Source organism: Pagrus major, chromosome 23 (assembly GCF_040436345.1).
Source record: "Pagrus major chromosome 23, Pma_NU_1.0".
Lineage (NCBI taxonomy): Eukaryota > Metazoa > Chordata > Actinopteri > Spariformes > Sparidae > Pagrus > Pagrus major.
The window spans coordinates 24535360-24558140 of NC_133237.1; the positions used below are offsets into that span (position 1 = coordinate 24535360).

The 22781-nt window shown below is 40.3% G+C and overlaps 2 protein-coding genes across 2 annotated transcripts; one reads left to right on the forward strand and one right to left on the reverse strand.

The window, feature by feature from the left end:
- Positions 1–4298: 4298 nt before the first annotated feature.
- ndel1b (nudE neurodevelopment protein 1-like 1b) lies at positions 4299–15191 on the reverse strand. The gene is made up of 9 exons (XM_073495297.1): positions 15036–15191; positions 10974–11070; positions 8503–8656; positions 7331–7479; positions 7070–7206; positions 6794–6961; positions 6612–6703; positions 6294–6439; positions 4299–6200 (listed from the first exon to the last, which is right to left on the reverse strand). The coding sequence occupies exons 2-9, from the start codon at positions 11057–11059 to the stop codon at positions 6110–6112; spliced, it is 1023 nt and encodes a 340-aa protein (XP_073351398.1). The 5' UTR covers positions 11060–11070; positions 15036–15191; the 3' UTR covers positions 4299–6109.
- Positions 15192–17227: 2036 nt separating this feature from the next.
- Positions 17228–17857, forward strand: LOC141019011 (RING finger protein 222). The gene has a single exon (XM_073493767.1). The coding sequence runs from the start codon at positions 17228–17230 to the stop codon at positions 17855–17857; it is 630 nt and encodes a 209-aa protein (XP_073349868.1).
- The last annotated feature ends 4924 nt before the right edge of the window (positions 17858–22781 follow it).

The window sequence follows — 22781 nt, forward strand, 5'->3', positions numbered from 1 at the left end:
TGAGAAAAAGGTTTGAAACAATGTTTTTTTTAAATTTGGGGAAAAACGTCAAAGTTTTAAGAAAGATTTTTTGCGGGGAGTTAGAATTTCATGAGAAAAGTTTAGGGGCAAAAAGTCACAATTTTGAGAAAAAGTTTGAGAAAAGTCTTCAGAAAAAGTTTAAAACAAAAGTCAAAATTTTCAGAAAAAGTTGAGGAAAAAAAGTCAGAACGTTCAGAAAAGGGTTGAGGGAAGAAAAGTTAGAATTGTGAGAAAACAACTGCAGAAAAAGTCAGTATTTTTTAGGAAAAAGTCAGAATTTTGAGAAATATTTTGGGGCAAAAAGTTAGAATTTTGAGGAAAAAAAGTCTGAATTTTTTGAAAAAGTTTGAAACAAAAGTCAAAATTTTGAGAAAAAGTTGAGGGGGAAAAGTCAGAATTTTGAGGAGAATTTTTTTGGGGAAAAGTTAAAATTTTCAGAAAAAGTTTGAAACAATATTTTTTTCTAAATTTTAGGGAAAAAAGTCAGAATTTTAAGAGAAAAATGTTAGATTTTAAGAAAGATTTTGGAGGGGGGGAGATAGAATTTTATAAGAAAAGTTGAGGGGAAAAAAGTCCGAATATTGAGGAGAAACTTTTGGGGTAGATAGTCAGAACTTTGAGAAAAAGGTCAGATTTTAAGTCGGAATTTTGAGAAAAAGTTGAGAGAAAAAAAGTCAGGATTTTGAGGAGAAACCTTTTGGGGAAAAGCTAGAATTTTGAGAAAATGTTTGAAACAACGTTTTTTTCTAAATTTGGGGGGGAAAAGTCAGAACTTTGAGAAAAAAAATCAGAATTTTGAGAAAGAAAAGTCCGAATTTTGAAAAAAAGTTTGAAAATAAAGTCAAAATTTTCAGAAGAAGTTGAGGGGGAAAAGTCAGGATTTTGAGGAGAAACTTTTTGGGGAAAAGTTAGAATTTTGAGAAAAGGTTTGAAACAATTATTTTTCTAAATTTGGGGGAAAAAGTCAGAATTTTGAGAACAATTTTAGATTTTAAGAAAAGAAAAGTTGGGGTAGATAGTCAGAACTTTGAGAAAAAGGTCAGATTTTAAGTCGGAATTTTGAGAAAAAGTTGAGAGAAAAAAAGTCAGGATTTTGAGGAGAAACCTTTTGGGGAAAAGCTAGAATTTTGAGAAAATGTTTGAAACAATGATTTTTTCTAAATTTTAGGGAAAAAAGTCAGAACTTTCAGAAAAGGGTTGAGGGAAGAAAAGTTAGAATTGTGAGAAAACAACTGCAGAAAAAGTCAGTATTTTTTAGGAAAAAGTCAGAATTTTGAGAAATATTTTGGGGCAAAAAGTTAGAATTTTGAGAAAAAAAAATCAGAATTTTTTGAAAAAGTTTGAAACAAAAGTCAAAATTTTCAGAAGAAGTTGAGGGGGAAAAGTCAGGATTTTGAGGATAAACTTTTTGGGGAAAAGTTAGAATTTTGAAAAAAGGTTTGAAACAATTATTTTTCTAAATTTGGGGGAAAAAGTCAGAATTTTGAGAAAAATGTTAGATTTTAAGAAAGTTTTTTTTGGGAAAACAACTGCAGAAAAAGTCAGTATTTTTTAGGAAAAAGTCAGAATTTTGAGAAATATTTTGGGGCAAAAAGTTAGAATTTTGAGAAAAAAAAATCAGAATTTTTTGAAAAAGTTTGAAACAAAAGTCAAAATTTTCAGAAGAAGTTGAGGGGGAAAAGTCAGGATTTTGAGGATAAACTTTTTGGGGAAAAGTTAGAATTTTGAAAAAAGGTTTGAAACAATTATTTTTCTAAATTTGGGGGAAAAAGTCAGAATTTTGAGAAAAATGTTAGATTTTAAGAAAGTTTTTTTGGGGGGGGAGTTAGAATTTTACGAGAAAAGTTGAGGGGAAAAAAGTCCGAATTTTAAGAAAAGGTTTGAAACGATGTTTTTTCAAATTTTTTGGGGAAAAAGTCAGAATTTTGAGAAAAATTTTAGATTTTAAGAAAGATTGGGGGTAGAATTTTAGAAAGAAAATTTTGGGAAAAAAGTCACAAAAAGTTTGAGAAAAAAGTCACAAAAAGTTTGAGAAAAGTCTTCAGAAGAAGTTTGAAACAAAAGTAAAAAGCTGAGGAAAAAAAGTCAGAACTTTCAGAAAAGGGTTGAGGGAAGAAAAGTTAGAATTGTGAGAAAACAATTGCAGAAAAAATCAGTATTTTTTAGGAAAAAGTCAGAATTTTGAGAAATATTTTGGGGCAAAAAGTCAGAATTTTGAGGAAAAAAAGTCAGAATTTTTTGAAAAAGTTTGAAACAAAAGTCAAAATTTTGAGAAAAGTTGAGGGGGAAAAGTCAGAATTTTGAGGAGAATTTTTTTGGGAAAAATTAAAATTTTAAGAAAAAGTTTGAAACAATATTTTTTTCTAAATTTTAGGGAAAAAAGTCAGAATTTTAAGATAAAAATGTTAGATTTTAAGAAAGATTTTGGAGGGGGGGAGATAGAATTTTATAAGAAAAGTTGAGGGGAAAAAAGTCCGAATATTGAGGAGAAACTTTTGGGGGAGATAGTCAGAACTTCGAGAAAAAGGTCAGATTTTAAGTTGGAATTTTGAGAAAAAGTTGAGAGAAAAAAGTCAGGATTTTGAGGAGAAACCTTTTGGGGAAAAGTTAGAATTTTGAGAAAATGTTTGAAACAACGTTTTTTCTAAATTTGGGGGGGGGGGGGGGGGGGGGGGGAGTCAGAACTTTGAGAAAAAAAATCAGAATTTTGAGAAAGAAAAGTCCGAATTTTGAAAAAAAGTTTGAAAATAAAGTCAAAATTTTCAGAAGAAGTTGAGGGGGAAAAGTCAGGATTTTGAGGAGAAACTTTTTGGGGAAAAGTTAGAATTTTGAGAAAAAGTTTGAAACAATATTTTTTTCTAAATTTTAGGGAAAAAAGTCAGAATTTTAAGAGAAAAATGTTAGATTTTAAGAAAGATTTTGGAGGGGGGGGGGGAGACAGAATTTTATAAGAAAAGTTGAGGGGAAAAAAGTCCGAATATTGAGGAGAAACTTTTGGGGGAGATAGTCAGAACTTTGAGAAAAAGGTCAGATTTTAAGTCGGAATTTTGAGAAAAAGTTGAGAGAAAAAAAGTCAGAATTTTGAGGAGAAACCTTTTGGGGAAAAGCTAGAATTTTGAGAAAATGTTTGAAACAATGATTTTTTCTAAATTTTAGGGAAAAAAGTCAGAACTTTGAGAAAAAAAGTCAGAACTTTGAGAAAAAAAAGTCAGAATTTTGAGAAAAAGTTTGAAAATAAAGTCAAAATTTTCAGAAGAAGTTGAGGGGAAAAAGTCAGGATTTTGAGGATAAACTTTTTGGGGAAAAGTTAGAATTTTGAGAAAAGGTTTGAAACAATTATTTTTCTAAATTTGGGGAAAAAAGTCAGAATTTTGAGAAAAATGTTAGATTTTAAGAAAGATTTTTTTTTTTGGGGGGGGGGGTTTAGGCGTACAGAGCGCACTGGAGACAGCGCAGTCTCCGCACACACACTCTGCCTTCTCCAGTCAGCTCACCTGGATCATCCTCACCACCTGCGAATAGGGATTGTATGATTTATGAAAGTCTGTAAATAAAGTCAGTGACAGCTCTCACAAAATCATTAGACTCCATATGCTCATTGTGAGTCTTGATCACGATGCAGGCCGAGTTCACCGTAACTACACTTCAATGAATAAATAGTGTTCATGTATCAAACTTCCATTTTCAAACGATATCCCAGGCTGAGGGATACCAATGATTGTCGCGCATAATTTGGGCATGTGAAGAAAAAAAACTTAAACGTTTCTCGTACTCACGAGAAAGTATCTTGTGAGCATGAGATTGTATCACATGCACACGAGAAACGTTTAAGTTTGTTTTTTTCCCCATCTTTCTCCGTACTTTCTTGTGTTAAACAGCTAAATAAAAATAAAAAGTTTTTTTTCCCCCTTTCATTTCTGAAAGAAAGTGAAAAAAAAAAAAAATCAGGTACAAAACCTTTCATGGATATTTTTTTTTTTTTCATGTGAGAAAGTGAGTGAATTTTTTTCCATGTTTTCACAGATGAATTTCTTTTTTTAAAGAAATTTATAAAGATTATCCTGGCAAAACCTTTATTTTCACCAGTTCTCAAGTTATAAAGATGAAGTTTGATTATTGACCTTGAAAATACTTGAAATATTTACAGAAAACCGTACAGTTTAAACATTGTACAATAATAATGACACAAGACGTGAAAGTTTTAGAAAATGTACAATAAGTGAAACTTATGCTGCATCATCTTTAATTACAGTATACGACACAAACTACACAACATATTTGTCATCTCAATCTTTATTTAATTAAACAATTTTGACAAACAATCTGATATCATAATACAATGGCTTTAACCATTCGTTATCTGGACATGCCATACAGAATCTGAAATAAATAGGACTTTAATGCCAAATGTCAGTATGTACAAATGTGGTAGGCAAAATTACCATCCTTACAAGCTATATACACCGACTGTAGAGCACACGTTAGTAACAGGCTCATAAGAGTGCCCAAAAATGACATCTTATATTATTAAATAACAATGAATACTAAAGGCTTTAACTTATGATGGTCTTTGAAAGAGAGAAATATGTGGGCAAAATGGATTTAGACAAAACTCTGGGATGAAATCAATGTCCAACCTGCTAAAAATTCAAGAGTCAAGTCAAAATAACATTAATATCAGCAAATGTGCTGCAGAACACAAAAGGCCTCCAGACCCTGAATTTACATAAGACCAGCCAACGTTAGTTAACAGCCTCAAAAAGGATCCTTGAGTGGTAGTTTTATAAAGCCAAATTCGCCTACTCATGTTGCGAATCCACCATCAGAATGAGGTAAATGAGCCTGTCACAATATTTAAAAAAAAAAAAAATGTATACGTCAAACATTTAAAAAATAAAAAGGCAAAACTGTTCCCTCGAAATGTCAACGGAGCTCCACAGAGAAAAAAAAACACTCGACTGCAGCCAAACCTGTGAGGAGCAGTTTAAGTGCAGGTTTAATTTAACCCAGAGGACAGAACCAGCTGAGATTTCCAAACTTTAAAGAAACAGATAATCCAAAAATCAAAAACACATATTTTGTCCTGTTACAAGTGATCCTATTAATCCATCTAGTTTTGGTGATATCGGCTGTAGAGAGATCTTCCTTCCTGAAACTGCTCACAAAAAGGTCTGTGGATTATCTTGAGTGACTCGGTTATGATTTCTAGAAAGAGAAACTGCCAATCAATTTTTTTAAATGTATATTTTTGGCATTAATCGAGAGAAGACAGACATCTCTACGCCCAATATCTTCAAACAACTCACACCAAAACAATCTAGATGGATAAATAGCCCTACAGGTAACGGGGAAAAAACATATTTCTGATTTTAGGCTTAACTGTCCCTTTAACATGGAGACTACTTCCAAATAAATTACAGCGAGTAGCCAGCAACAAGAGGACCGACTGCACTACATGGCTTTGAACGATCAACATTCACTTCAGTCATGAATGTGGGGTCCCACCGCGCCTCTCTGACCCCACATTACATTTGCACACATGCAAGAAAATAGCAAAAAAAAGAAAGATTGCATTTTACTGTGAGATAAATTAAAATGAACAGATCCCTTTTTAAATATAATACATTCTAAATTGAGAATATTTTAACTGTGCAATTTAAGTGAAAAACACAGGAGGAAAAGAAAGAAGCTGTGGTCCATTTCAAGACCTTTTGTCAGGGATAGTTTTTTTCGGAAGAATTTAACGGCGCCACTTCAGAGTTGACATCTAGAGAGCAACGCATGTGCAGCGACATTCACACGAGCAGAGTACAGTTCAGCTTTAGGCACATGCAACGATGTGGTAGGAACGTCTTCGCCTACTCACAGATGCATTCAGAGCTGCGAACATCGTGAAGTCAAGCCTCCTCTTTCACACCTCACGTTCAAAAAAATGCACAATCCCAAACAGGCACAACACACACTCTCTCTGTTTCACGCACACACACTCACATACACACACACTTAGCACACAATGTAATGGTCTTTCAAGTGTCCTCTCTGTTTTTGTGTGGGGTTGATAGGAAGTAGAGGTCGGTGCGGGGACGCCTCACACACTCAGAGGCAGCATGCCTGGTGGAGACACAGCTCTGGATGCTGCCATGGAGGTCAAAGAGCTCGGGTCCAGTCCGTTTACAGTCCTGTGGTTTCAACACGGACAGGCGCAATTATTAGCAAACACAGACAGAAGTACAGAACAGTAAGAAGGAGAGTGTTTACTAAAAAAGACTTACGTTTTGTCAAAGTAAGTGGTGTGTAGAGAGTGAGAGAACTTGGTGGCGTTGCTGTTGATGAGTGTGCCGTTTTCTTTGGAGTAGTTTTTTTTTGCCGCCTGGTCTTTGGCGAAGTTCCTGCAGGCGGCGAGTTTGGACTCCAAAGCCTGTGAACAGAATCAGGAAATACAAATCCGTGTTTAGCCTCATCATGAAAACATCTTCCTGTTTGTCCTGTGGATGGGGACACTCTGTTGAAATAATACCAACAACATATGAAAAATGTGGAATATTTAAGGTTTGTTTAATATAAATGGGACGGATAAGGGAAACACCTACCCCAACTTTCCTCAGGAGATCACCAACAATGTTGAGAGCTGAAATTCTTGCAGAGGGGGTGAGGGACGAGTTGCCACAGCCATTGGTCAACGCTGCAAAAGCACACAAGCTGATTTTAGTATATAAATCAGTGAATTTCCACTTTTCATGTGTGCAGTAAAATGAGATGAATTAGAGCTGACCTTTCTGGCTGATGAACGGGTGCTCTAGGCCCTTTCCTACAGGTGTGGCAGGGAGGGATAAAGAGGCCTGCACTGCAGAATCCATCTTGTCGATGTCTAAGGTGGGCGAGCTGGGTGCCGACATCCTGTCTGTAGTCCGTTCTCGTACTGCCAGCTCCTGTCTCAGGTCTGCAGAAGACAGAGACAGAATCATGAAATACTCCTCTGCTAACCCTTACACAGGTGACAGATTGGCTGCAAAAGGGCAGAACAGAGTCGTCTGCGCTCCATCTTTACCTCGTGCTTCATCTTTCAGCCGCTGCACGGACACCAGAAGAGACTCCTTCTCGTCCAGCTCACTTTCCAGGAAGGCGTTTCTCTCGATGGCCTGGTTCAAACGGCCCTCAAAGTCCTCGAGAGACACGATTGTTGCCCTGCACATACAGTAGAGGACGAGGGGCACAGCCATTAAAACCCTCTGCACCAAAATCATTTAATGGTGTTATAGACAAAACTAATCTAAATTAAACTTAATTAAATGTACTATGTTGCTCTGACCTTTTGGCTCTCTCCAGGTCATCGTTGGCCTGTTCAAGCTCCCGGACGTATTTGTGTAGCTGCTCCTTGATGCTGCGAGTCTGTCCCAGGTCGTCCTCTAGCATAGAAATCTGTTTGTAACTCTGGGCGTACTGCTGCTCCAGCTTCTCCTGAACGAGTGAAGAAGAGAAAAGAGTTTAGTGAGTGAGTGTAGAGAAACAAGGATGTCAAACAGACCTAATGTTCCAGGAAAATGTTCATATCCTTTTCCTGAGTTATGCGGTGTGAGAAGAACCATTTTATGTACTATTCAATAGTTTTCAACAGCAGCACTACAACCTGGTGTGTAATGAGACAGTTGATAAAGATGTTCTTCCACATTATTTCACTTTCACAGAGCCTCTTTGTTCCCCGGAGAGGCCCTGTGGCTCATTTACCGTGCGGTACTTCACAGTACAGTTAGTGGCAGGGCTGCATGCCTGCATTGTGGCCCCCGAGGCACAAAGACAGGAAAGCATGATTCATGATCTCTCTGGTTCATTGACACAGTTCGTTTTTAGCATTAGCTGCTGCGAGCATTTTCACGTGTTGGGCCATGTGAAAAACCACAATAAATAAAGTATTGACAGAAGTAGCTCATGTATGTCAACAGAGGAAAATAAACAACCCTCGCGGTCATACGAGTATGGATTTTTGAGTTTACGAGGTGCACATGAATGCACCATGAAGTCCAGAAGCAGCACGTCCATGAATGAAAACAAAAACGCGGCAGAGACTCTCAGCAGAAGTCTTGATTACATGACTACTTTGGATAGCCTTGCATGATTTACCTGCCAAGCAGAACGTCTTCTAACATTTGGTGCCTGCCAGGTGTCATCTTTGGACCCTGGTGCATAACCTTACTACCACCTTACTACCATTCATGCCGGCTGTGATTAAGAACCAGACTCGTCATTGTTTTCTATTTTCTTCCTCTTTATCCTGACATCCACTTAAAGAGTGCTGAAGGATTACCTAAGAGCGCCTCATTAAGACCTTGCATACAAATAAGACATTGGACCTCGTCCTCCAACAGAGATCAGATAACCTCTTGAGTAACTGCAGATTAGTTTATTGCTGTCCTAAACCCTGGACCATAAAGGCAAGCCGAATCCCAAAATAAGCTCCACTGGCAAGTCGCCAGGCCCAGTTACCTTGAGGTTGTACATCTCGTTCTTCAGTCTCTCGTTTTCACTCTGGAGGTCTCGGAGGCGATGTTCGGCCTGGCCGAGCTGCGCCTCCAGCTCTGCCTCCAGCTCCCTGCTCCCCTCCTGGAACTCCTGCAGCTCCTCCTGAGCGTCATGGCAGCTGGACAGTACACAGAAACATGAACAGTCATTGTCAATTACCGGCCACTGTGTTCACTGTCCACCATTCAGTGCTGCACAGCTGACCGGGTGAATGACCGCGGGCACCAGCTCTAGAAAACTGACCGGCTTTTGTCCGGTAAGACGAGCCAGGCTCAGGCAGGTTCCAGCAGCTTTATCTCCAACATGCCGGAAATAAACCTGCATGAAACGCCGGCCAGACATTTGTAGGTTTATAACCTTCAGTCCTGCCTCGGCAGAACAGGAAACAGCTCAGCACCATCGAGTTAAGCACTCTAAATATACAGCAGCTCTAAAGAGACAGCTGAACTGTGACAGTAGGTGGTTCAGAAAAACAGGCCTGCTGTCATTAACCCTCAGCTGTGAGAGGTCAGAATGAAGAGTGAGCCGGCACAGAAACGGGATGAGGTCTCGGTTTAAGTAACAGGATGTGTGTACACGCTGGTCAGGGCAGATGGTCTGAACACACAACATAACTCAGAATGTAGTGCAAGTAAACATTACAGGGCGGAAAAGGAAAGAAAACTAGATTTAGTGGTCGAGAGTGTGAACACACATGATGACACCGTGGTTAACCCTGTTCTGAGATCAGCTGACTTGTGCTCGGATAATGGCCTCACAGTGAATCAGTTGTTGTGCCGGGGTCGTTCCACACATACCAGCACCACAGCGGCTGCTTCATCAGCACGCTGCGCCCTGTGACTTCCCTGTTTAGCAGCCTGGCTTGTGCTCCGTCACACTTTTCACAGTTTGAAACAACCAACAGTTTCCCTTTAAGTGCGACGTAGAGCTGCATTAAGTGTGAAAATTAACAAGAAATGTGTGAAAGCAGGAAATAAAAGTGCCGCACACATGATTCAATCTTATTTTTTGTGATAATCAGAGACAGCAGTATGTCTGTGACGATTCTCCAATTCCCACGATTCGATTTTTAACATTGTTTTTCAGCACTGACAGATATATTATTGTTTAGACTACCGCATGACTTTGACTTTTTCCTGGTGGCTTTTTGCAAGGTTAGGTTTTTGGCAAGTTTAAATTATAACCTTAAAATAGAATTAGTCTACATTTCAACAGAAAAATATCACCCATAGAAACTCAACAACCAAAAACAAAAGATAGAAATTCAGTTTGTTACAAAGTTTGGTTTCTCAAATCTCTCCCGAGTGAACCACCTTCCCAAACAAGTCAATAGAGGATCTCTGAAAAACAAAATAAATCCAAAATCAGCTAAAGTAGGCATGAGTGGCTGTTAATTTTGATTGATAATTTAAAGCTCTTTTTTTTTTAAATTAATATTTGATTTAGAATCGAAATGTATAAAGTCAAGTTTTAAAAATATCACTTCAGGAAGATAAACCTCTCAATGGGTAACTTATAAACACGACATGCTGCGACTGTTAAAGTTCTCCTGAGAAAACGTATCCACAAAAACATGTGTGAACTGTGTGCTTGGTGCTATTTTTTCCATGAGTTTTTTCCTCTCTGTACCCACAGCAGGAATTTCTCAGAAGCCCACCACCAGGAGTTTAACCCTCAATGCTCCCTTTGAGAGTACGACGGGCCCCAACTCCACACAACCAGAAAAAGACAGACGGGGTTCAGAAGGGATTTACGCAACACTCACGAGCACCACTGCTGCCTGTGGTCTCTGTTGAAGAAGTCAGAGATGGAGTCATTTCCTCCGGAGAGCCACAGCTGTCTGTGGGCAGTGATTTCAAAACGCTCGGCTGCTCATTTGCCTTATATGGCTTAAAACACAGGGTTTCCGTGCGGTGACTTTAAACTTCAAAAAGTTTGGGTTGGAGGTAATGAGAGAAATATTGTGCGACCGCATCCATCAGAACTACAGAGAGACAGCAAATTCAGCAAATTAACAGCTGCTTGTTACGTAAGAGTGAGCTGCTGTTTGGAGTTTAAAGGCTTTACTGAGTGTTTATTTCACAAGGGGGAACTGCTGCCATCTTGTATTTGGCTCAACGTTTTCAAAAGACAGACATGACACATTTTAACACAACCCAATTTGTAAGAATAAGCTCAGTTCAGAGAACATTAATCGTCAACTATTTCATAATTGAAGAACCGTTTTAGTCATTTTTCAAGCAAAAAGGTTCCAACTTATTAAATGTAGAAAATCAAGCACTTTAAAAACGGACTTTGGACTCTGGGAACTTGTGATGAGCATTTCCCACAATGTTTTGACGTTTTATGCTTTTACTGCTGTCCTTTAGTGCGACTGATCATAACAAAAACCTGAAGAGGTCATACATCACTGTGGCGTTCTTCACATCGCCTACCTTTTCTTGTATTTGAGGGCTTGGGACTTCCAGTAATCCACCTCCTCGTCCTTTGTTGAAAATTTGGGAATCATCTCTTTGTCCATGTCAGGGCAGCCTGAGGATTAAACAGACATATTTATGAGCATCACAGCCGGCCAGGTGACTCAAATATGATACAAAACTTTGACTATTTTCATCCTCAGGCGTGTAGCATCAGGCACAGAGCATTCCCCTCTTATCTCACAGGTAAAACACCAACCAGGTAAATCAAGATTCAAAACGTTCCCCTCATTCCTCAGCGGACGAGACAACAGGACAGATCTCGGTTTATTTGACAGTCAGATCAGCTTGGCTGTGTCACTGCTGTTCTCAGGTCACGAGACGTAGTTACTTAGTCACTTATGACTCGCAGACTACAGCACCTGATCTTTTGGAAGCCAGGTTTTCATCAATATGACCAACAGGCTTTTCATTGTCTGCAAAACATTACATTTCTAACCTCACAGCTCAATTCATGTGCTGTCAACACACCTAATTCGTTAACAGCAGCTAATTCAGCGTGGCTGGTGCCTAACAGATCAAAGCTGTCCGTCTGTAGAAGCTCAGTTCAGAAGTGTTCAGACAATTTCCTCTTCCGTCCCGTTTGCAGAGACAAAACTTTACTAGACGGTTGTTCCTTTTTTCTGGTGAGCTAATTAACTCTGCCTCACTCTGTGATTAATGTGGAGCGACGAGGCGGCAGCTCTCAGGAAATTATTAAACACATCTGGAATGAGTCACCGTGTGTGTGTTCTGTGTGTGGGGGGGGAAATACAGATGCTGCCATCGACACTCATATCGCTGTAGCTCCAGGAATGTGGTCATGATCTGTACAGAGGTGATATCAGACAAACAGAGGATGTAGCTCAGGAAACAACAACATGAGCAGGACTGAAAGTGAAGCAAAGGACACTCCACCAGGGGTGGGTCTCGTCTGGATTTGAACCATTCAGAGTCCAATTTCCACTCTGATTTCGGTGATCAATTCTGGATATTGACAACTGTCTATAAAGCTGGATAACTGTAGTGATGGTGGTCTCTTCTCTGGTTTCTAAAATGTTTTGGGTCTTTTTAGGCTTCGTAGAGAAATCCAACCCCATCCTTGCAAAGCATTTTGCAGCACAGTTGCTATATTAAGGCGATTATTGATTGACCTGTTGAAATGACTCAGATCATGATTAGGGGAGACAAATGCACAAGGAGACAGGAAGAGATTCATGTTTTCAACTCGCAGGACTAACGATTACATGGTAGGTGTTTGCAGGACACTGTTTATTTGAAACTAGCAGGAGAGAAATTCACTAGAAATTTCTTGATGGTTACTTTGGAAACTGAATTTTGGGACCAGCTGTCGAAGCACCAACCCTACGCTCAGCAGTTTAAAGGCCCACACACACCAAACCAATATCAAACAACAAGCAGCGACAAAAGCTGACATCGACACACTGCAAAGACTACAGCCTACCGCTAACTAGCTTGCACATTCTGCGCCTGCGTGAGAAGAAATAACTCTCCAAACCACCAAGTAGTGCTAGTTTGTTTTCGTTATTCAAAAAGGGAAAAAGGAAGACTCAGAACAGGGGATGTACACCACTTCTGCGAATATAACCACTTTTAAATCGAGGACATGTCTGATAAAAAGTTGCAAATGGAACGGGTGAAGAGGCGGAGGAAGAAAATAAGAAAAAAAATGCACTAAATGGGTGAAAACATTGATACTACAGCAAAAGGCTCGAGTGGATTTCCCTTCTTCCATCCAACGAGCTTCACCACAGATTCAACACGCTGAATTCGCCAAAAAGCCACCAACAACATATGACAGCTGCCAACGGTGCTGGACACAACACGACAACTCGGCCCACAGATGCTCATCGACAGCTTAGGGAATTTGTTTTGATTGTTAAAACTGTCAAACTGTGCAGAAAGTGGTTGTATAACTAAGACAGCCCAGTGGTTTAAGTTACTGTAGCCATCATGATTAGATTTTGATGACCAGTTTGGTTTGGGCTTGTGAAAGGAGAAGGATGTATAATTTTTCTTGCCAAGAAGAAAGTGGTCTAGACTCAGAGGCCGGACCGGCTGCTCTCCCCCTGAAAACATTCCTCCGAGATGGCGTCATCAACAATTTACTCGCTACAGGGCCCTCACGTGTCCGTACACTGCTTTGGAAATCACGAAGGAAACCAGAGACCAAAATACCACAAGGGTGGAGAGAGGGGAAACGCTCCCAAGCTGCTACTGACATAACATGTTAGCTCGATCATATTACCGGGGAGGGCCTTCAGATCTGTCCGGGGAGCCACTCAGAATATTTCAAGGTGGTCTAACAAAGATAGATCTCTGTTTGTTATGATGCTTCGTGGGCTGAATGGGATCTGGTGCTTTCTATTGATCCCTGTGGGTCACCGTCGGCATGAGCGGAAGAAAACTGTTTCCATGGTGATTCAAATCAAAGGCCTGATGTGGATAATCACCCCCACAAACAAGAGCTCACAGACCAATAACAGGATACCTCGCTCAAATGGGGCAACAGAGATATACTATTTTCATAGCTGATTAATCATTTCAGTCTGTTTTCAAGCTTCCAGCTGCTTTAATATGAGGATCTGCTGCCTTTCTTTGTCATTTATGACATTAAATGAGGAGTCTAGGACTGTTGGTTGGACAAAAGAAGCTACTGAAGATGTGGCTTTGGGCTTTTTTTGGACATTTTACAGACTAGAATAATGCATTAATCATGTCTATTTTGGTGGATTGATAGATAGTTAAATAATCATTTGTTTCAGCCCTAGTGCCTCACTTATATCAGGTAGCAGGTCAACACTGAGGCTATGCCAGGACAAATGGCAGCTCCTGTCATCTCTCATTTCAGTGTCCTCGCCAGCGGTGTCAGCTTGACCCCTGCATCTATTTGTCTGTCGTAACAATACCAGGACGGGCAGCAGGGCTCGCAGCCAGCAAAGATGGTGGCGACGGTGACACTACATTTATCACTGTGGAGCCATCTGGAAATAGCAGACAGGGGAAGGTAGTGAAGAGAGTTTCCTTTCCCACATTCTTGTCTCTACATCCTCTTTTGTTGGAGATGACGAGGCGCTTACTAAGAAGAAGAGCCGGCACTGATGAAGTCATATTTTTTACAGTGGGGGCTCATGAGAGGGATCTTAAACAAATGCTTTTAAGAATATGATGTTGTAGTCTTGTATCTGAATAACAATCAGATTTAGCTCTACAGGGAGTGTTAGCAGTGTTAGCCTGACATGGGGTTATTTCAGAGCTGTAACGATTAATCGAATCAATGATTGTTTGAGTAATAAAATGTGAATATTTTCTGGTTTCTTTACTCCTTTCTGACAGTAAACTGAATATCTTTGGGTTGGGGGACAAAACAAGACATATCAGGACTCCACCTTTAGCTTTAGGGGAACACTGATCGACATTTTCCACCATTTTCTGACATTAATAGTCCAAACAACTAATCAATTAATGAACATAATCGTTAGTTGCAGCCCTGGCCTGTATATTGACCCCTTGTGTTAAGGATTAGCTGCAGGAAGCTAGCTTAAACGACAGCTAACATACTGCTTGTCAAAGTGATCATAAAAAACCACTAAAAATGAGGTTTTACTATAAAAATGACAACTGACATGAACCACAAATAACTGTCATTTACAGCCAACATTCACATGTTCACAAAAACCATAAACAGAAGCGCTAAAAACGAAGAAAAGTGACATTTACGAGGGCAGATTGATCTCAACAGGAGCTTCAGGTTTATGTAGTTAGCTAATAAACGCTGCTGTCAGTGTGAATAAGCTAACAGCGGTTTGACAGACGGCACGGGACATTAGCTTAATGCTAACACCTGCATTTAATGCCGTCAAAAGCGAACAGACAAAATAAAAACGGACAGAAATTCAACACTTAACGTTTGAAGCGAAAAACCACCAGCCGACATTTAAACGCAGCTCGAGCTGTCATCGCACAACACGACGGAAACAACGTAAAACCCGGGATATTTCCCCGGTTTTGGATCGGTACCTGCTCATGTCAAATCCGTGTCCAACGCTCTTCTGTCTCTGCGGGTCGTTTGTCCAGCCGGTGTTACATCCAACACACACGCAGACACACACACACCTCTCTCTCTGCCCCGGCTCCGGCCTCGGATGATACTCAACAACTGACCCGACTGTGTTTAGGAAATTGCCAACGCGTCTCCCGGAAGCGACGTAAATGGTGACGCGGACGTGCGTGCTGACGTCAGTGGCGTCGACGTCAGAACTGGGCAGGGCCGCTGTAGAAATAGATGAAGTAGAATGAGCCACGCCTCTCTCTCTCTCTCTCTCTCTCTCCTCTCTCTCTCTCTCTCTCTCTCTCTCTGTGTGTGTGTGTGTGTGTGTGTGTGTGTGTGCTGTCTGGACTGTAGATGTGCACACATAGAGACCCACTACACTGACCACGAGGTGGCATCTGACTGTCACAGAATAAAACACAGACACAGACACAAAGACCAGAGACATTAAGTATTCCTGAAGACGTGTGTCAGTGTTTCTGTGTATTAATTAGACTAATTAATGCTGTTGTGTCTGTTTTTAAATCAATATTAGCTCTGAATATGCAGTCACTTTTAATTGTTTCAGACCACGGCCTTTTTGTCTCATATTACTATAAATATTATAACTATTATTAGTGTATATGCTTTTATTTTTTAATTTATTTGTGTGTACATCTGTAGTCTCTGGGCAGGAGACAGAGACAACAACAACAACAACAACAACAACAATATGATCATTTCATAACAATAAAATACAGCAACAAAAACAACCAGATGTTTTCTGTTGTAATTAAACCTTCATCCTATCGCCTGTTTTAAATACAGTCGTTACAATTCTGGACGCTGACAACTGCCCTAATTTAAGAGATTTCACTGATTTGATTGATTTGACACGGACAGTGAACGGCTTCACAGCTGTGGCAGAGCTAGCTATGAGCTAATGTACATCTGTAGTCCCTGGGCAGGACACAGAGACAGTATCTGTCCAGAAAATTAACACTACAGTAGAAAAAAACAGTTAAAAGACAAAATATATTCACAACAACAGCAACCCAAACAACAACAACAATATCATTTCAAAACATTAAAACACTATATATCTTTCAAATCCTGGACAACTGAATTAAATCAGGGTCGATTAAAATGGGCAAAATTAAAGAGAATTGCTTTGATTTTTTAAAATCATTTTTGGCAACCCTTACTTCTGGGCATACTGTATAAAATAACATTTCATAATATTAACATTCAGTCACTTATGTCTAATAAACAAATACACAAGTAATCATTTGCAGTTTCACTACTTTACTTAGACAGCAGAGTCGATCCAACATTGTTGTTTAAGATCTCCATGACACATCATGATTGTAATTACCTATATTGTCACATTTGTGTGTGAAAGCCTTCTAATAGTCAGCAGACGTCAGGTCCATTGACACACACTGCTCCTCCTTTGGGTTTGTCCTGCACCCATCCAGCTGTGACTCAGGGGGCAGGGCAGCATCCTCCAAAACTCTTTGTTTCTCTGAAAGGTAGGAATTTGCCGGTTACTTGGACACATGAGGTGTACGAAAAATAAAAAAGACACGACCAAATATGATGAAACAGAGTAGGGGGACCTTTGTTGAGACCATGTCGGAGAGGGACTGACTGTCACAGAGAGGAGTTGTCCAAAAATGTCCATTTTCCAACAACGACCCTTTAATTTCATCATCTTTCTCTGAGCTCATTCACTGAAATCCCAAATAAATACTCACAAATAATCATGTATGAGACTAAATCTGCATTCTTTAACACTCTGTAGGTGATGTGAACAGCACCATGTGAAGGCTTTCTGCAGGGCTTTGTCACATCAGATGAAAACACCACCATCACCTGGTCACATGTGCTTGGTTTAGTTTTCTCTCTCTCTCTAATATTCAAAGAATGTCAGTGACGAACGTGAAATTGAAACCAGCTGAGCCACTTGCTCTGCCACTGGTGCCATCAGGGGACCCGATCAGTCAAGTCACCGCAGCCGCAGGTGGCAGGCCCTGTTTTACAAGGTGCAGCTCTCGCCTCCACCCACAGTGGAACTATGAGCTGTTACAAAGGACTTGGAGGTATTCAGGCTGCACGTATGAAGTTGTTGGAGCCTCAATAACTCTGTGACTGAAGAGGATATTTTTATATTTTACCTCCCATGGCGTTTCAGAAGGAGGACAGCCAGGAGGACGCACAGGAGTGTCCCGTGTGCTACGAGTGTCTGTCCGGCACGGAGAGGACTCTGAGCTGCGGACATGTCTTCTGCCACGACTGTCTCGTCAAAACGCTGGTGAGCATCAACAGCAATGGGAACATCAGAGACACTATCGCCTGCCCCATCTGCAGACACCTCACGTTCATCAGGAAACAGAAGGAAGCGCTGGTGACCCTCGCGGCGGACAAGGCTCCTCGTGAGGCGCAGACGCTGGAGGTGCCGCTGCCGCTGGGACAGCTCCAGGACGCACGGCGCGCCTCCAGGGACAGCTCGCCGGGGGGAGTTAACTGGATTTCTCGCTGCTTTAGAGGGATCTCCGAGCGAGTCAATCGGCAGAGGTTGATCAGGCCGAGCCATAACGCGTCTCAGATCTTTATCATAAGCGCTGAAGGGCGACCCATGGCTGAGGAGGACACGCTCAGCGTGGTGATGACCGTGGTTCAGCCGCAGCAGCAGCCGCGCAGGAGGAGGCGCAGGATCTGCACAACAGCACGGTGCCTGCTGCTTCTACTGTCAGCCTTCACCATCCTGGCGCTGGTGGCTGCGACTTTACCCTGGATCCTGTTGGCATAGAGCAGTGATGTGACCACGAAGTGCCAAACATGAAGAAGTGACGCTGATAGAAAGTGTGTGAAGCAGTTTATTTGGATTCTGGGATCAAACTTATCTTATTTCTGTGACCAATCCATGCACTTAAAATCTGACTTTGATTTGCAACATGGACTTAAAATGTGAGCATCATATTGTCGTTTTTAAAGGACAAGTCAGGAGGTTTGTAGGCATGCCCATGTGCTTTATGTGCATTGCCAAGCAACCGTCCAAAGTGAAGTAGAGGTTAGGAAAGCCTTGACATTCCTGTCTGTGACACGTTCAACCTGTTTTCTAAGAAGCAAACATGCGAGGATTTTTTTTACTGGTTTAAGTAAGCTTGTAAATCCAACTGGAGTAGACATTTTTAAATTCTGTATATTTTTTTTAGAAAAAGGTTTTGAATGCAGAAAAAAAATGCAATAAAAACTTTTAACCCCACTTGATCCCATTGTTTTTAAAGCAGCTCGGTTCACTGTTGTGGATACACCGTTTCCAAGCAACTTTGTGGACAATAACTTTAAACTGCAGAGCTACGACTTCCCAACTTCAGGGTTATTATGTGCGTCTGCATAATGTATATGTCCCCGAGAAGAACAAAATAAGGTGTTATATTTCTGCAAGAGGATGAGCTCAGTTTAGAGAGGAGAGCAAACACTCAGGGTGTCATGTTGACAGGTCTTCTCTCCTCATTACATCACAAAACAAATCATGTCAGACACTTTTAAACTGAATTCTCACACTTTTTCCAGTTTTAACTCTTATTTTGCACATGCTGATCAAGAGGAATATGTTTAATATGCAGATGGTTGGAGGTGAGTTAGTGGTTGTGTCAGTAAACATCCTCTGTTTGGTGTAAACAGAGCCACCTTTAAAACTTCCAGTAAGAAATTATTGATGCACCCGCGGCAGTCTGAAGGAGACAGAGCAGCGGTAGAGATGAGCTGCTGCTGTAAGGAGATACACTGCTGGACTGCAGCATTAGATTACCACTGACTCTTTAAGGATCCAGATTGAGACGAGCAGAGAGACCCGCATTGTGCGACCTGGGGTGGAGATCCACACCAAATAAAAAACTCATTCCCTGAATGAGCTGCGTCAGTATCACCACCATCCCGACAAACACTCCTGCAGCCGTCCTGCCGGTCCAGTCCTACAGGTTACACACAGGAGGAAGCTGCTCGGTCAGACCTGGTTTCAGTGGGAGGAGGATGATCATTTATTTCCTTTGATGACTCAGACTGTTTAAGATCATTTTCCTGTTTTCCTGACATGTAACTTTGAAGTTTTAATTGCACAAAAGTCACAAAATTTCAAGGCAAAGAGATGAAAACTTAAAAGGATCCGACTAAAATGTTATTCATGAGTGAGTGAGAGTGAAAAATCTGCTCAAAGCAGCAGTGAATGCCCTCGAGACGAAGAAGAGATACCCTGTTACATTATATTACTTTGGTAAAAGTGAATGTCACCAAACTTAATTTAAAAATCTGCAACTTTGGCTCAGATGCAGCATGTAATCTGCAGAGTAACTAGTAACTAAAGAGATCAAATACATGTAGTGGAGTAAAAAGTTCAATATTTGCCTCCAAAAGTGAAAAAAAGATGCAGAAAATGAAAATACTGAAGTATAAAGCACCTCAAAGTTGTACTTAAATACAGTAAGTACTCCAGTAACTGTACTTAGTTACATTCCATTACTGTCAAGGACCAGCTGATTCTTCACCACTCATGCTGTTGTTGACATAATTTTTATTGGATGATTTTACCTCCGACTTTGAACAGTAACGTTTAAAGGGAAAATATTTTTTTTTTGTAAAACTGCTAAAAACTCGTAGACATCGGACACATGATGAGGAACCCCTGCTGCTGTAGACATGTCACAGGCAAAACAAAAAGAAAAAAGTAATGAACTTCTGTAGAAATTATGATGATATTTTCCCCTAAAAATGTCGAGGAACAGAAGTATTAAACTGCAGAAAATGGAAATACTGTCATAGTCTCCCAAAACTGATGTTAAACTAATGTATCTTATATCTAGGTTTGTCCAAAGAACAAAAAAAAGTGTTTGAACGTGTATTTTTTATGGAAAAGTAAGTCGATCTTCCGCTTCAATAAGGCTATTGTGCAATATATTGACTTAATTGTTAGTGTTGGTGTTATGTGAGGTACAAACAATGTTTACTTGGCTCTTTATTTGTGGTTTCTGACAGCTAATGAATGCAGCATCGGGTCACGCTGACCCAAGAAACAGTTTCGATGTTCCCCCTGAGGGAACACGACAGGAGGGTCGAGGACAACCTGTTCAAATTAACACAGACGAAAACAAATAATCAGAAACAGATGAGGAAAAAACACTGAAATGAAACCCACACGGACCACGTGAGATTATTAAAAATGTAGAGTTTAATATATATATTTATTTCTGACATTCTGATAAGGATTGCAGGTAGGCTTCACAGTACACACTGTGTTCCACTTGATATGCTAAGCAGAGGAGGAGGAGGAGGGAGGAGGGAGGTGGACATGGTGGGCTTGACAAGCGGCAGGTTGTTTTGTTTTGTACACTAGTAGTGAAAGCAGAAGGAGGCAGTACATCCACAGGCAACATCTACTCCTCTACCGTATTGCTCGAAAAACCCCCCCCCCCTAAAAGGACCGTCTATGGTGATCCACATTCTCTGGAGTCCGTCTTTTACATTTTCACCCCTCTTACAATCCCTAAAAAGACAGTGATTGACACAAAACGTGGATTATCAAAAAGACTATCTAAGCGCATGCATGACACTTCTTCTTCATCTTCATCTTCTTCAGATTTTTTCTCGTTTAAACCCCCCCCCCCTCCCACAAAATGTAAACAAATTGAGCTTTAGACCGACGTACTCGGTGGTGGTGAGGTGAGTTAGGAAATGTAGATCTACAGTAGTTTAAAATGCTTGATAAAACTATGTAACAGTGTACCATGTGGTGCAAAAGAGGTGGAGTATGCTCTTGAAAAATGGCTGTAAGTTACAGTCAGAAATCAGATATGCGATGAGATCATGACTGATGTTTTCAGGGGAGGGTACAGATGTTTTTTTTTTCTTCTTTTCAGCAGCATAAATAATCACACCTATAATGAATATGAATGCATGCTTTTCTTAAGGTGGCTGTAAGTTCCAGTTATGACGCACGAGAAGCGTTGCAGTAATACCACCCTGTACTGATAATAATAATAATACATGCCAACAGGCCCCCTAATTAACCTTCATCCAAAACACACAAGCGCTCCTGTCTGCCTGCACGTTATTACAAAAAATCAGGTAGGCTAGCGTTTGAAATCTGAGTGAGTCACATTCAGTCTGCACACAGAAAGAGAGAGCGAGATAGAGATAGACAGAGAGAGAGAGAGAGAGATACCCCTGCCTCCTTGTATAAATGTATGGATCCAACACAGAAAATAAAACCTCTAGTACACATTAATTATGCCTATAGTTCCAAAAAAATAACAACCAGTGTGAGGGCACTTGCAAAATTGTTTGTCATACAGTATAATCACCACAACTATCAAGATAATTATCCACATCACCAAAAGTCTTCATAAAACAGAGTCACACTGAGGCATACCATAGATCACTTTGTGGAGAGAGAAAGTTAACTTAAGAGTTCATTTAGTCAGAAAAAAACAAACTTAAAGAAAGTAATTCATTGCTTTGTAATAAAATCAATGGCTTGTTTTCTGCAGGTTTTGGGGGGTGAGGGTCTGGAGGGAGTGGGGGGTGACTTTGACCACTTTTTTTTGGACTGAGGTGGATCAGTAAAACACTGTAATTGCACTTTAATCGACAAAATTATTGTCCTAGGACGTTTTTGTATGGAAAGAAAAGTGGCACTGCAGCATCTGTTATCTGATGGATCTGAAATACCTCGGGTTAACCGTCGAACAACGAAGGACACACAACTTTAGAGGTGTGTCGAGTTTGAATTTCTAATTGAACGAGCACAAACAACCCTGATTCCTGAACAAAGTTAGCACGCTGTGAGTGAAAACTGTAGTGGCCCCGACACATTGTTGTGTTTTCTGCAGCTCGTCCTCATCAAAAAACATATACGTCATCTATGGAAGCAGCTTATAACGACCAGTTTCTTGTTATGTGGCGACCTCTAGTGGCTGTAGTCATTAATACAGCTGCAAAGGAGGAAGTGAGGAGAAGTTATAAAGAGATATATATAGAGAGTCCAGATCGGAAGGAGGTCGGGTCAACAGAGAGATCTTTAAACCTACTAATATAAAGAAGTTACGTCACGTACATAAGTTACTTGCGAAGCAAAGGTACATTAGCAACAGAAGTTACAGAAGTAACTTAATGATTTGAACACAAAACACGATGTTTTCCTAAACTTAACCAAGTAGTTTTACGGCCTTAACCAAGCGAACTGCAAGCATACCATGAACTTCTGGTGTTTTGGGAACGGGCACATGTCTTTTTGTGAGTTGTCGTGTTTTGTAAAATGTTGTTTTCCGCATGTTGTGTTCCTGAAGTGTTTCCCAGCCTTTTGTTGACCCTGTCAAATAGTTTGTACTGTTTATTAATCCAGAGTCTGTGAAAGAGGATTAGTGAAGGATCACATTCTGATTTATTTATAGTTTTACACATCATCCCAACTTTTATGGAATCAGGGTTGCATTTTTTACTTCGCTATAGTCATTGCAACAATATAGGCTTGGACTACATTTGTCCTCATTATGAATTAATTAAATGGCCCAGGGCTGCTCAAAGTAATCCAATCATTTACACAGGAATCTATTAAATAAACGATTAAAAAAGAAAAAAAGAAGATAGGGCGTCGGTGCGCAACTCATTAGTGCTCTAGCATGCTTGAAGTCAAAGCTCAGGAGACAGAATTAGAAAGACCGCGACTGATTCGTAGC